General features: G+C 41.1%; 1 protein-coding gene across 1 annotated transcript in view; it reads left to right on the forward strand.

Moving 5' to 3' along the window:
* The window catches only part of CCDC180 (coiled-coil domain containing 180), a 125623-nt gene extending 110435 nt beyond the window's left edge, over window positions 1–15188 (forward strand). The window contains exons 31-37 of the mRNA XM_077477372.1: window positions 912–1056; window positions 2049–2209; window positions 6424–6561; window positions 9718–9829; window positions 10673–10778; window positions 12501–12645; window positions 14622–15188. Of these exons, the coding sequence (XP_077333498.1) occupies window positions 912–1056; window positions 2049–2209; window positions 6424–6561; window positions 9718–9829; window positions 10673–10778; window positions 12501–12645; window positions 14622–14753 (939 nt within the window). The 3' untranslated portion in view covers window positions 14754–15188. The remainder of the gene's footprint in view (window positions 1–911; window positions 1057–2048; window positions 2210–6423; window positions 6562–9717; window positions 9830–10672; window positions 10779–12500; window positions 12646–14621) is intronic.
* The last annotated feature ends 312 nt before the right edge of the window (window positions 15189–15500 follow it).

The following is a 15500-nucleotide window of genomic DNA, read 5'->3' on the forward strand; positions in this document are numbered from 1 at the left end:
TAAAGTGAACCTCTGATTTTTCTATGCAGTATGAAAAAAATTGTTAATTTCCCCCTCTCTCCCACCCAACCAGCAACACATAATTAAATTTCCTTTGCCACCTCCTTCCAACGCTGGGAGAAGAAGAAGCTCATGTGGCATCGCTGGTGCTTGGTGATTGGCCTAGCACTGTCGCATAGAGTCACATTTTCCTCCATACAGTATATTGCAGCATCAGGTATGTTCTTCTCTGAAAGCTGAATGGGGAATCGAGACAACGCAAGAATGGTGAGCACATACTGCTTACAATTTTTTTCGAGGCATGTGCACAAAAAAAATCAGCAAAAACCTTGCCCAACACAACAAAGATTCAGCATAATATTTACAGTACATAAAGGGGTACAACAGTTGTCTTTTATGCCTCCTCCTGAGGCCTAATATCACACCCTCTGATTTATTTGTTATTAACAAACATCTCAGCAATGAGAAAACAATATTCCATACATTTATTGGCCAAACGTGGAAAATTAAGCCTGTTTTGGGCAATATGATGCTTGTCTGAGGCCAGGCTAGCAGTTGGAGACCAATCCCAATCTTCATTTTCTGCTAATGCAGATCACGAGCAACCTAAAATTGCAAAAAAAATACAGCCTGCATAAGAAAACAGTTAAGAGGAACCATATGGAAAGTTGTGTAGTCATGGGACTACCATATAAAGCTCAAAAAATAGGTATTAAAAGATTACATTTTATGAAAATCAATACAACTGTGGTACATAATTACTATTTCATGTATAAACACATAATCGTATTGTAATGTGTTCTCATATACTTTCATGTAAGGTTAGCCTAATAAATAACCATTTAATGTTGTAACCACAAAATCCCACTGTGGATTTGTGCCATGTTCTATTTGTATATTATGTGTTTTAGGAATTTTATAAAAAGAAGGACCGTCGTTCGGTAGGACGCCCAGACTTACTACAGGAAACGTTTGAGGACTGTGCGGATATGTTGGTGCTTAAGCTTCAGACTTATGAGAAGCAGGCCATGGAGTATCACAACAACTGCTTGCTGGGTAAAATGGCTTTTGAGTGCATTTTTAACTGTACAGCAGTCGTAAAGTGAACCTGTGTTTTGCCTATCTGGGGGAAATGCAACTGGTTAATTTACTATACTTTCCTTCCTTTCACTCTCCTGCTGCTCCATGCAGCCCTTGGGAGGAGAGAAGGGGACCACTGTGTCAGCTCTAGGTTAGGACTTGGAACTAACACAGATCTGAGGATTCCCTATGTGTCATTGCTAGCTGCCTGAGCAGCCAATCACCAAACACCTGCACTAACATATGGGGGAAAGGGGGTGAGTCAAATATTCCCTCTGGACCAGAAGTACCAAGTAGGTGACTTTGCTATCCCAAGGACATGAAGCCACATGAAAGCAAAGTGATGGTAAGGGTAAGCATCCAGTTGGGTTTTCATTAAAATTAATCTATTGCTTTTCCCTGCATGGGCAAATCACAGGTGCATGTAAAAACTGTTCTGAAAGCATTCTCTCAATGGTGGACCATGCCTCTGTGTTGTGTTCATATAGATAACTATAATGTTCACCAGAGGTGCCAATGCAACAGCTTAATTAAGAGACAGTTGTCAACCTGTAACAGAAAGTGTCTAACCAAAAACCTTCATGGCTGGGTCATCAGGTGTAATTATAGTGAATGCTGCACATTTCAAAATATTGAAGCAACTTTTGAAATACTAAGAGATTTTAGTTCTTGGCTTTAGATCTTCTTTAATGATTTCATGGTGGTCACATTTTGCTTTTGCACTATACAGTACAGTGACCATTATATGCCGTATTATGAAGATTACCATCCACTAATATGACCCTTGCATAATTTCACCGATATTACAACCTGATTGATGATCCACCATATTGGGAGCAGGCCTTAATGTACCTCCTGATATGTGTCAATGTACCCCCAGGGGTGTGATTACTGTAGGTTGAAACCCATTGTTTTATTCTGTCCTCTGAAATGTACACAGATGTTTGGTAACTTTTCCTTTCTCTCAGAGTTTCGGGAGCAGCTGGAAGAGTTTGAAAAGCTTTTATGCAATGTACCAAAGTTAGTATTAGAGAGCCTAAGACGAGAACACTTGGAAGCCATGGAAGTGAACATAGAACAAATACAACAGCTTTTCAAACAAAAGCTTGATAAATGGAACCAAACCAAGGTAATTTGTCTATGATGCTGTGTATCCGGGCAAAACAAATAATACTTTACAGAATTATTATTACAGGTGCAACATATTATTCATTTTTTGACTAGTCATTCAAAATAATTTTTGTATTAAATATTTATTAAGCTTAAAGTTAAAATTAGTTTGCATGCATACATGAAATATACAGAAAATGAAGATGTGACACTTTATAAAACAGTGATGGTCATAAATAATACTGGACAAAGATATTTTGTTACACACTATCCCGACATGTTTCGCAAAAATTACTTCCTCAGGGGTTGTGCGAATATTCCAGCGAAAAAAAATCTAAATTGGGCAAAAAATATTCAACAGTTACAATCAAAACTTCATATAGAAAAATGTACAAAGGTACATAGAAATACATAAAAGAACGCACTGACAAAGAGCACCAACTTAAGTGGCGGACACCGATGACCCCCAAACCACGTGACCCACCTCCAAACACTGTACAGATGGACAAACAGTTAATTGATCCACCCCACAAGTTTCATGTTGCCATAATGAACCGTAGAGGGCTATAAGTCCAGCTATAAAAGAAAAATAACAATAAAAATAAAAAAACTCAGAAAAAAGGAGAGCAAAAAATGATATCTTTTACTTGCAATATAAAAGATGGGTTGCCTAAACAATGCATCAATTGAGGATGAAAATCCTCCTAATATTTTATATATATATATATATATATATATATATATATATATATATATATATATATATATATATATATATATATATATATATATATATATAAATATGCATTACTCACATAAAACCAGAAAAACGGATCACATAAGGATGTGACTCTCATGAAAAGTGCCAATACGCTCGATAAATATCAATTCAACCTTAAACAAGGACTGTAAAAAAAGGGGAAAGAAGGGGCTATAAGGAGAAAGTATTTTATTGGGTATAAACAAAAAATAGAAAATAAAAGGGAAAAAAACAAAACAAGGAAGAAGTAATAAAAAGGAAACCGGGAAAAGGCTTTTTGTGTTTATATACTGAAAAAATATATGAAAAAATGAATTAAGCGGAAAGCCAAGGTCTTATGGATGTGTGTCACATATAATAATTAAAGCCAATAAAGGTAATATGTGTATGCGCAATAGTAACAAAATAGACTGTAGTAGGGATTACTCTTATATGTTAAAATGATCCATAGTCGTTTTAAACCAGCAAAAGGAAAAATCTAAACCAGAGAAAAAAAACTCACCGAAAAGGGGAGCTTTAAGGCTACAACAGAGTACCGTCATGTCTTTAGGCCTTCCTCCCCCGAGGAAGCAATTTTTGCGAAACATGTCGGGATAGTGTGTAACAAAATATCTTTGTCCTGTATTATTTATGACCATCACTGTTTTATAAAGTGTCACATCTTCATTGTCTGTATATTTCATGTATGCATGTAAACTAATTTTAACTTTAAGCTTAATAAATATTTAATACAAAAATTATTTTGAATGACTAGTCAAAAAATGAATAATCTGTTGCACCATTAAAATCCCTTCGCCTCTGTTCTCATACTATTCATATAAAAAATGCATATCAATATCTTGTATTCTCCTCTGAGGCGGCGGGTGGCTCTTAGGCTCCTTTCCCTATGTGTTCCAGTAAATCCTTTGTTGTAAAAAGTCAGTTGTTTACAGGGATCAGTAGTTCAAGCTGATATTTATCCCTATCAGGACAAAGCCCATTTCTGACATTTGGGGTTTACAAGTTAAAATTTGTATTTTTTGCTATAAAATTACTTAGAACCCCAAAACATTATATATATATATATATATATTTTTAGCAGAGAAGCTAGAGAATAAAATGTCGATTGTTGCAATATTTTATGTCACACAGTATTTGTGAAGCGGTAATTAAACCTAACTTTTGGGGAAAAGGGACATTTTCATGAATTAAAAAAGAAAACGAAACACAAGTTTCACATGTGTGATTTGAACACCGTTTACATATGAGGGTGCGACTTTCGTATGCGTTTCCTTTGCTGCGCGAGCTCGCGGGAATGGGGGCACTTTCATTTTTTTTTTCTTATTTTTTTTTTTTTATATATTAATAAATTGTGTTTAAAAAAAAAATTTGATCAATTTTATTGCTGTCACAAGGAATTTAAACATCCCTTGTGACAGTAATGGGTGGTGACAGGTACTCTTTATGGATGGATCGGGGGTCTAAAATTCCTCTTTTGCACTTCAAAGTATTCAGATCGCCGTTTTCGGCGATTCTGAATTCTGTATATTTTTTTAAAACCGGCGCCATTGGCAGCCGAGTAAACAGGAAGTGACGTTGTGTTCCGTGTTTACAATCAGGAGACTGGAATAAAGCCATTTCCGGCTTCGTTCCAGTCTGTGGCTAGCCGCTGGAAGTGGCGGTTCGTGAATCGGGTCTCCTGGTGGGATGGGAGGCCCGTTCAGACAGGCGGTAGGGGGGGCCTCCCCTCCCACTCCTCCAGGATAACAGCCGAGAGGCTTTTGGCCACATCAGCTGTTATCCCTGGAAAGCCGGCTCTAAAAAAACGGTACCGGGATGAGGCCTGCAGCTGCATCCAGGTATAACCCCCGAAAGCCGAGGCCGCACATCTGCGTACGCTTGGCGGGAAGGGGTTATACACACAAATCAAGAGTAGAGACAGCTGGCTCTAAAGGAGAAAACTACTGCTATACTTTATTCTCTGCTTGAAAGGTCATTGTGCTCTGGGAATCCTTTGTCATGTATCAAATAGTTATTATACTATATAGTAACATAGTTAGACTGAAAAAAGACACCCAAAAAAACCAACATGCACATAGACTTGTCTCAAAAAACTTTAATAATGTAAGCATAAATAACTACTCCACATGCTGATTTGTCCAGGTTAATGTATTGGTTGCTAGAAGTTACTGCAGCTGCCCCTTTGGCCTGTGTTAAAGACTGCCTTGATTCAGAGTGTAAAAGACAATGGCTCTGCAACACGGAATCTAGAAGCACAATCAGCATATGTGATGAACAAATATGAATGCCCACATGTAAAATACATGAATAATTAAAATCCATAAACACATTTTTAAAAGATATGAAAACATACCCATATAAGTATTTGCATTATGCCTTTTAAAGCTCAGCTGCAATTTTTTTTATTTTTTTTAATAAACAGTGTAAGGGTAAGAACTTCTGCCAACTTCCTGTCTATGTCACTGTTTTGGAGATTTCTCCTTACTTGCTATCTGTTTGATGGGTGTCAGATAAAACAAGAGAGGGGGAAAATCTAACCCCATTGGGACACAAATATCAATTAAAAACAATAACTCTGTAGCAGGGTGAGGAAGGTTTAAAACCTAAATCGTGTCTGCATGAGGGGGATTTCTCCACTCTTTCTGTCCCAGTATTGATCAGAACAGGAAGTAAAAAAAAGGTTATTTAGGTCAGTATTTTTGCACAATAGAAGGGGGTTGTGCCACATCCAATATTAGAAGAAAGAAAGAAAAATCCCCCAGGTGTTGGACTTTGAAGGCACAAATTTGGTGAAAAAGGTTTAGATAGCGTATATAAGTAATTATAAAGTATTTAGAAAAATAACAGAAAATTATATACATATAAAAGCATAAAATGTTGAAACACCTATACATAACAATATACAATGCGTCTATTTGGTTTCTCACATCAAACGTGTTTCGGAGTTTATAGTTCCCTCCTTCCTCAGGGGTAAGAACAGGGAGAAACCATAATTCTAAAATGGAATAATAGATAGAGTAAATATACAATCATACTATAATGTTTGATAATGTACAGTGTAAAACAGAACTTACAGATGTTCAAAGGGTGTAGATTGAACACTTCGCTAGTAAGAACTTTAAAAACATGTACAGGGCTACAGGTATCATTCAAATCTTCACCCTAGGGGTCACCGGTGGCATAAACACGCACAGATGGTTGCAGCCCTAATCAACATTGGGAGGCCTGCCGTTGACCCAAAACAATCCCCCTCCTCCTCCTCCACCCAGAGGAGGGTAATTTGGCACCCTTCAGTCTGGACACATATCAGAAAAATTTACTTAACAGGGCATCAGTGACAAACATCTATAGGGGGCTCTAACACTCACTCTGTCCATAACTAGGACAAAGGTTTTGGCTGGATGTGAGGTATAAGGATAATATGGAACCTGAGCTGCAGCCAAAATGTGAACATTCCTCTGCATATTTTCCAGGAGGAAATGAAGAATCTACTAAGGCCAAGCCTGGGACACCCAGATAACTGCAAAACTCTAGAGGACATCTGCCAGCAGGAGGAGAAGAGACAGCAGGAGGAGACAGAGGGAATAAAGTGCAATGCTGAACAGCTACAGGTGAGACAATGTACTGATTCTTTTCTTTTAATCTTAGTATACAATTAGAGAAGTACTTTAATTAAAGCGGAATCTATACTCACCTTCAGTCCAGCGATGCGATATCCCGGAGCTCCCCGCCAGCCACTAACATTTTCGGGAGGCTGGCTTCCTAAGTGTTAGAAGGCAACATGGTCCAATGTCATATTTCTGGGTTTCCTACATATCTGTTTCCTATTCCCAAAGATGAGCCAGGTTGTCGTGGTTTTAAAGGGTAAAGATATTCTCGCTCTCTGTAGGACTGACAGACCAATTTTCAGCTTTCAGCGCTGATGCACTTTGAATGACAATTGCGCAGGCATACAACACTGTACCCAAATGAAATTTTTATCATTTTTTTCCCAAAAATAGAGCTTTCTTTTGGTGGTATTTAATTACAGCTGGGAGTTTTATTTTTTGCTAAACAAACAAAAAAAGATGCAAAAAAAAATAAATAAAAATAAATCATGTTTAATAGTTTGTTATAAAATTTTGCAAACAGGTCATTTTTCTCCTTCATTGAAGTGCGCTGATGAGGTGGCACTGATAGGCTGCACTGGTGGGCACTGATAGGCTGCATTGGTGGGCACTGATAGGCTGCATTGGTGGGCACTGATAGGCTGTATTGGTGGGCACTGATAGGCTGCACTGGTGGGCACTGATAGGCATAGTTAAGGCTGTCAGCGCGAGGAGGAATAATAGCCGATTACCGGCTCCGTTGTATCACATGATCAGCTGCCATTGGCTGACAGCTGATCACGGGATAAGGGGTCGGGATCGACCCCTTGCTCGGATCGGTGATCAGGCGAGTCTCATAGACTCGCCGATCACAGAGCGCGCCGTGCGCGCCCCTCATGGGGCACACAGGCCGCTCGTGCACAGGACGATGTCAATAGACGTTGTCCCGGCAAAGGAGGTCCGCACTGTAGCCGTCATTCGGCTATAGCGCGGGTCTCAAGTGGTTAATTAAGCTTAAGACCCCTTTCACACTGGGTCGTTTTGCAGGTGCTTTTGTGCTAAAAATAGCAGAGGCACTTTGGGTGGTTTTTAACTCTTTCTCGGCTGCTGTTTTACCCCCCGCTAGCGGCTGAATATCGCCGCAAATCCAACGGTAAAGCGCCACTAAAAAATAGCAGCGCTTTACCGCCGACGCACCTCCCGCTCCAGTGTGAAAGGGGAGTAACTCTGCATGACAATACTGACTCCGATCTGTCTATGAGAATTCCTGATTAACTACTCTGCAAGCAAGCTTCAAAGAGAGCATGACTGACAAGATAATTGATGACAAAGATCAAAGACCAGCAAGCTCCTGGAGAGGATATGGGCAATACTGCCCCCAGAGGCCAATTACGGCAGAATGGTCAGTAACATAATCTGTTGAGGAGGAATTCCCCAGGAACACTCTGATTCATAGAAAACCGAGTTCTTCTGGCAATGGGAGAGGGTTTGGATGACCTTTCATTGACCATGCCGATATAACATCACTCCTGTGCATGCATGGGAGTTCAGTCAGCTCGGCGTTGCCGATTGTGTACAATGAGCTGCGCATGCGCAGCTCACAGTACAGAGGTGAACAGGCAGGTAAGTAGCTTTAATGCAGAGGAGACATAGCGTGTCTCTTCTGCATTCAAAATACTACCTGTTCATCCGTTTTTGATTTATGCCATCAAGTTCCACTTTATAGCTAAATTTCAGGCAGATGTAAAAGGCACAATGCAATCCAGTTAATCATGACTTAATCAGACTGGGAATAGAAGGAACAGCCCTGTGCACCAATCAGAGCTCTGCTACATTGCCCAGTGTTGTTCATCTAAGTCCTTGTACACACGGTTGGACATTCCGATGGAAAATGTCCGATCGGATCGTGTTGTCAGATAATCCGACTGTGTGTGGTCTCCATCGGACGGTTTCCGTCGGAATATTCCGACGGACAAAGTTTTAGAGCTGGGCTATAAAACTTTCTGACAACATGATCCGATCGGACTTTGTCCGATTGTTTGTAGAGAATTCCGATCGGACAAAGTGCCACACATGCTCAGATCTAATTCTTAGACCAAAGCTATTGGCTACTATATATACAGCTACTAGCCTGAACGTAGTCCCGTCATAATGAAATAATGTCATTACGTTACGTACGATCGGTCCAACCGTGTGTATGCAACACAAGTTTCGGACAAAATCCGTCGGACAAAATCCGACGGATTTTGTTGTCGGAATGTCCGACCGTGTGTACAAGGGCTAACAGTGGAAAAGTCCTGAATGCAGGAAAGAGCAGAGTGCTGGCCTCATCAAGGTGCTGCTCTTTCTTCATTGTACACTCACAAGAAGATGGAGTGGGTCCTGGATCAGACATTGGAGGGGGGGGGGGGGTTTACTAAAACAAGTGCACACAAAATCTGGTGCAGCTGTGCATGGTAGCCAATTTGCTTCTAACTTCAGCTTGTTAATTTAAGCTTTGACAATAAAACCTGGAAGCTGATTGGTTTCTATGCAGTTCAGCACCAGATTCCGAGTGCTCCAGTTTTAGTAAATCTCCCCCTATTGCGCAACTGCTCAAACGCTCGAGGAAGTCCAGCACCCACCTGGCTTCGCTGCCTCACTGGGGTGTCAAGATCCAACAACATGTTAGGCCCCTTTCACACGGGACGGATCAGTAATCCGCCCCGTGATGATCCGCTTGCTCAGCGGGGATCGTTCCGTTGTCCCCGCTGAGCCGACGGCGGGCAGGGCGATCCCGGCACACTGTGCCGGAACCGCCCTGTCAGCTCTCCGCTCTCCTCTATGGGGATCGGATGAGCACCAACCGTCTGTCCGTGTTCATCCCATCCGCTCTGCAGACGGATAGAAAAATAGGATTTTCCTCCGTCTGCAGAATCGGACAATTGCGGAGGTGGACAATAGCGGGTGTCTGCGGATGTTCATTATTCTCCAAAAATAAACTGTACACATCCACTACCTAATAGCCATGTAGTCTATTTTTATATTTTTTTAGGCCTATTATATTCTTCCTCATTTCAGAAAAATTGGAAAAATGTCTGTTATGTATGATTAAAGACTGCAGGAACTGTAAGAAATAAATGTTTATAAAAATGGTAATATATGTAAATGAAAAAATACTTAGTATCTTCTTGTTTTCAGGACTGTGCTTTGCAGAGCATTCAGCGTTTTGTCACTTCCTTGGCTTCACTTGCAGAGAGTATCCTACTGGAGCTGGATGAGGTGCTGACTGTGGACGATGTCCTACCAGCCTGTGAGTGACAATGATACATACAGGACAGAAAGGAGAGGCATAGCGGGAAGGAGCTTTTGGAATTCTTGCAGGGGCAGTGAATGGGACCTTAGTTTCGATTGGATCTCCTTCTATACCCACAGTGTGTGGGCAGGCTCTTGGGTACCAAGACAGCGCCATTGTTTTGTTGGCAAAGAAATCAATGTATGTATTTGAAGTGGGACAGAGCGGGGTAGGGGAATAGAAGGAGTTCGGTAATAACACTCTTTTAGATTTAGATGTTTTGAGCAAAAACAGGAGGTAAGGAGCTCATTAGATTTTTTGCACAGCTTTTTTAAAGGGATAAAACATTGGCAAATGTGCACATTTTGCAGGAGCATACTGAATATTTTTTCTTTGCCCTGACAGACACTTAAAAGTGCAACTAACACCCTCCCCACCCCCTTGATCCCCACTGTATTTACTTCTGCGGGCATTGAGCTGCCAATCTCTATGCAGCTGATGTAGTGGTCCAGAGATTTAAAATCTCTACTCTTCTTTCAGAAAAGCTTCCAGGATAGATCAGAGCATTTCTGATTGGTCAGTGCTTGCACAGAACATTGCTCTGATCTGTCCCAGGATCCAGTAAAAAGAAGGGAAAATCCTCAGACTGCTACACTGGCTGTGTGGGTACTGACAGCTCATCACCCGTGGAGATAAGTATAGCAGGGACCAGGGGTGGGGAGGCTGTAGGGTGTTAGTTCACCTTTTCATTTTTTCTGAAAAGTTGAACTAACCCTTTAATGTCCAGTTTGAGTACACTGCAATGTAGACTAGATTCTGCAATAACCCAAACCTAAAAATTGTGACAATCAAAACTTGCAGATTTGGAAATCCCAAAGGAGAAGCTGCTGACACTGATTAGACGCAAGAAAGATGGCCTTCCCCTGGAAGATACAGAGTACCAGCCACTGATAGAGCGTGGGAGCAGGTAAAGCATTCAGTGAACGACAGTACTTACCACTGCAACAAGTTTTAGACTTACATAATCAGTAGTTTATGTTACTGAGAGATCATGAGGCGTGAGAAAGGAACCTCAGTCTATTAAGTATAATGGACCAATGGACACTATTCTTTACTCCTACTCCTGGACCTTTCTGCTGCCTTTAATACGGTTGACCACCCCCTCCTCCACAAAAAACTCCACGCCTTTGGTCCCCGTGACTCTACTCTTCGCTGATTCTCTTCCTACTTATCTTTAAGTAGTACAGCATCTTAGCGTTTTTTACAACTCTATTTCCTCCTCTCCTCTTCCTTTCTCTGTTGGAGTCCTCCAAGGTTCTGTTCTTGGACTTCTCCTTTTTTCAATCTACACCACCTCCCTGGGTCAGCTGATAGCTCCCATGGCTTCCAATCCCATCTCTTCGCTGACAACACCCAAATCTCTTTCTCTACCCCTCAGCTCACTCCCTCCGTCTCCTCATGTATCACTAATTTACTAACAGATATATCAGTCTGGATGTCACACCACTTCCTCAAACTCAATCTATCCAAAACCAAACTTAGAATTTTTCCTCCCCCACGTGCCCCTTCCCTTGATCTCTTTGTCAAAATCGATGGCACAGCTATAACCCCATCCTCGCATGCCAAGGTCCTAAGTGTAGTACTGGACTCTGAACTCTCCTTCAAGCCCCACATCCAATAACTGTCCAAATCTTACCGCCTTAACCTCTGCAACATCTCCAAAATACACCCCTTTCTAACCAATGACACAACAAAGCTCTTAATTCACTCGCTGGTCATCTCTCACCTCGACTACTGCAACTCTCTTCCCACTGACTTACCTCTACATAGTCTATCACCTCTTTAATCCATCATGAACGCTGCTGCCAGACTCATCCACCTTACCAATTGCTCTGTATCTGCTACTCCTCTCTGTCAATCGCTCCACTGGCTTCCGCTCACCCAACGAATGAAGTTCAGAATACTGACAACTATTTACAAAGCCATCCACAACTTAGCCCCCAGCTACATCACTTGCCTAGTTTCAAAATACCAACCTAATCGTTCTCTTTGTTCCTTTCAAGACCTCCTGCTCTCTAGCTCCCTTGTCACCTCCTCACAAGCTCACCTCCAGGACTTTTTCAAAGCCTCTCCAATCCTATGGAACTCCTTACCCCAATCTGTCTGATTATCTCCAATCCCTATTAGCTTTTAGACGATCTCTGAAAACCCTCCTCTTCAAATAAGCCTGTCCTACCCACACCTAACAACTGTATGTCTATTTTCTCCATCAGCTCATCCCCCACAGTTATTACCTTTTGTTTCACTTGACCCTCCCTTCTAGGTTGTAAGCTCTAAAAAGCAGGGTCCTCTGATCCCTCCTGTATGGATTGTAATGTAACTGTACTGTCTGCCCTCATGTTGTAAAGCACTGCACAAACTGTTGGCACTATGATATAATGTTTTAGGATTGTAGGTGGTACCTGTAGAATCTGTAAATATAACAAACGTCCATTGCAGCTGCTTTAACCTGTTTTGCTACACCATTCTTGCTAACTGCTGTGACATAGGACAGCCATCCTTCTCTCATAGAACAGAAATGGCTTTCTGTATGAAAGTTCTGTCTTCTTATATAGAAATGAAATATCATGATATTCTTGGCTGATAAAATAAACTGTATTCTTTATACTGTATGGCTTCTGTTTCTTAGGGTCTGGCCAGGAATTAGTCTCAAGAATTCTGTAGACTTGAAGCTCAGCAACATAACTGATGTCATGTCCACTGCATCTGTGACCACCGCCAAGACTACACTGAGCCATGTGTCCACAGTTGAAACCAGAGACTCGTCCTACCTGGTTTGTTTATTATTTATTTTGAAAATGTACCGCCAGCCAGAACATTTCTATAACTCTTGAAAAGAGTGGGGAAGCCTATAGGTGTGATAGGACCAGTTGTCATTCAGCACCTCAAAACATCACTGCAGGTTATACTAAGCTTTCTATAAAGCAACTTATTAGAACACCCAAAACTCAGCTACGGGAGCTTATTCTGCTAAATTTTACTTTAGGCCGGGTTCACATATGTGCAAATTGGATGCGGATTTTTCCCCCGTATCCAATTCGCATGTCATGCAAGTGTGAATCTTTCTCAATGGAGACACATGTCCGGGATGCCTGCGGTCCACATTCCAAAATGGTCCTGCATGCATTCGGGTCTGGTTCCGGCAAAAATTTGCACCTTATTCTCAACTGAACCAGTGAACAGGAACGCACCGGACCCTGGGCTGCAAACCGCAGCTGGATATACAGTGTCTTGAAAAAGTATTCATACCCCTTGAAAGGTTTTCAAAATGTTTTACAAATAAATATGTGAAAATTGTGGTGTGCAATTGTATTCAGCCCCCCCCCGAGTCAATACGCTGCTTTTCCCATTCTTCTTTGCAAAATAGCTCAAGCTGTCAGATTGGATGGAGAGCGTCTGTGAACAGCAATTTTCAAGTCTTGCCACAGATTCTCAATTGGATTTAGATCTGGACTTTGACTGGGCCATTCTAACACATTAATATGCTTTGATCTAAACCATTCTATTGTAGCTCTGGCTGTATGTTTAGGGTTGTTGTCCTACTCAAAGGTGAACCTCTGCCCAAGTCTCAAGTCTTTTGCAGATTCTAACACGTCTTCTAAGATTGCCCTGTATTTGGCTCCATCCATCTTCCCATCAACTCTGACCAGCTTCCCCACAACATGATGCTGTCACCACCATATTTCACGGTGGGGATGATGTGTTTTCCGCGACACATAGGGCTTTGCTTTTAGGCCAAAAAGTACAATTTTGGTCTCATTTGACCAGAGCACATGTTTGCTGTGTCCCCCACATGGCTTCTCTCAAACTGCAAACAGGACGTCTTATGACTTTCTTTCAACAATCTTCTTGCCACTCTACCATAAAGGCCAAATTTGTGGAGAGCACGACTAATAGTTGTCCTGTGGACAGATTCTCCCACCTGAGCTGTGGACCTCTGCAGCTTCACCAGAGTTACCATGGCTTCTCTGATTAATTTTCTCCTTGCACCGCCTGTCAGTTTAGGTGGACGGCCATGTTTTTGTAGGTTTGCAGTTGTGCCATACTCTTTCCATTTTGGAATGATGGATTGATCAGTGCTCCATGAGATGTTCAAAGCTTGGGATATTTTTTTATAACCTAACCCTGTTTTAGACTTCTCCACAACTTTATCCCTGACCTGTCTGGTGTGTTCCTTGGCCTTTCTGATGCTGGTTGTTGCTGTAAAGTTCTCTAACAAACCTCTGAGGGCTTCATGGAACAGCTGTATATACACTGATTTTAAATCACACACAGGTGGACTCTATTTATTAATTAGGTGACTTCTGAAGGCAATTGGTTCCACTAGATTATAGTTAGGGGTATCAGAGTAAAAGGGGCTGAATACAAATGTACTCCACACTTTTCAGACATTTATTTGTAAAAAAAAAAAAAAATTGAATTAAAATCATTTATCATTTTCCTTCCACTTCACAATTAAGTGCCACTTTGCGATGGTCTAGCACATAAAATCCCAATATAATACATTTATGTTTTTCGTTGTACCTTGACAAAATGTGGCAAATGTCAAGGGGTATGATTACTTTTTCAAGGCACTGTATGTTAACCCGGCCTGTTACTAAAATCTTCATAATTACAAAAATGGAGCATTGTGCCTATCATATACATGTTCCTATTTCCTTTTACATTATGTTTTCAGCATGACAATTGCACTCTAAAATGGATCATGTTTGAAAGGGATTCCTAATAGCATCCTTTTTTTGTTCTATAGAAATTCCTGCAGGACGCAGAGTTGGCATTGGCGAGCATCATAGAGGAGCAGAAGCAACAAAATCTGGCGGCTCAACGCTGGAAGCAGTGGTGGAGTCAGTCCTTACTCAAGATAAAGGAGCTGTATTTATGAAACCATACTAACTGTTCATTTCTGCAGCCTTGAGTAGACATATAGGACCTTCCATATAAAAAAAGTTTCTTTGCTGTCTGCAAACAGATACTTTTATTAATATGCACTACAAATAAAACCTGGAACTTGATTTGTCTCTATAAGCAATATATTAAAGACATTTTAAAGTATTCAATGATTTTATCACACGCCGTTGTATCAGGTGCTCTTGACTATTATTGGTGTAGAATCTGTCTACCAACAGAATGGGTAGATATGTACTTTACAAGAGGTGTATTGTGGTTTTTTTATATGTTTTCTTTACCTATTTATCATTGTCTAATACAAGGTGGCTGTGGCTGCCAGAATCTTGCAATGTCTCATGGAACTTGTAGTTCCATAACAGCTGGGTTGTCGAGGATGCCTGACTCTGGTCTAATAAAATGAACCATTACAATAGAATACTCTCTCTGTACTTTAATATGCAGCCAACAGACACAACGCTATTCTCCTTTAGAGTCCATTCACACAGGGGCAACTTTGGATCCGACTTGAAGTTGCCCCAAGTCGCCCCTAGTCGCCTCAAGTCACTCTACATGATCAAATCAATGTAAGTGAATGAGAGCCATCTTAATGTACACTACTGAAGTCGCTCCGACTTCAGAAAAGGTTCCTGTACTACTTCAATCCGACTTCTAGGCAACTTGTACCCATTGATTTCAATGGAAGTCGCCTCCAAGTCTGATCCCCTGTCTTGACTGAAGCAAC

The sequence above is a fragment of the Lithobates pipiens genome, unplaced genomic scaffold (assembly GCF_037356315.1).
Source record: "Lithobates pipiens isolate NorthernLeopardFrog02 unplaced genomic scaffold, aLitPip1_a1.2 Scaffold_1, whole genome shotgun sequence".
In the NCBI taxonomy this organism is placed as follows: domain Eukaryota; kingdom Metazoa; phylum Chordata; class Amphibia; order Anura; family Ranidae; genus Lithobates; species Lithobates pipiens.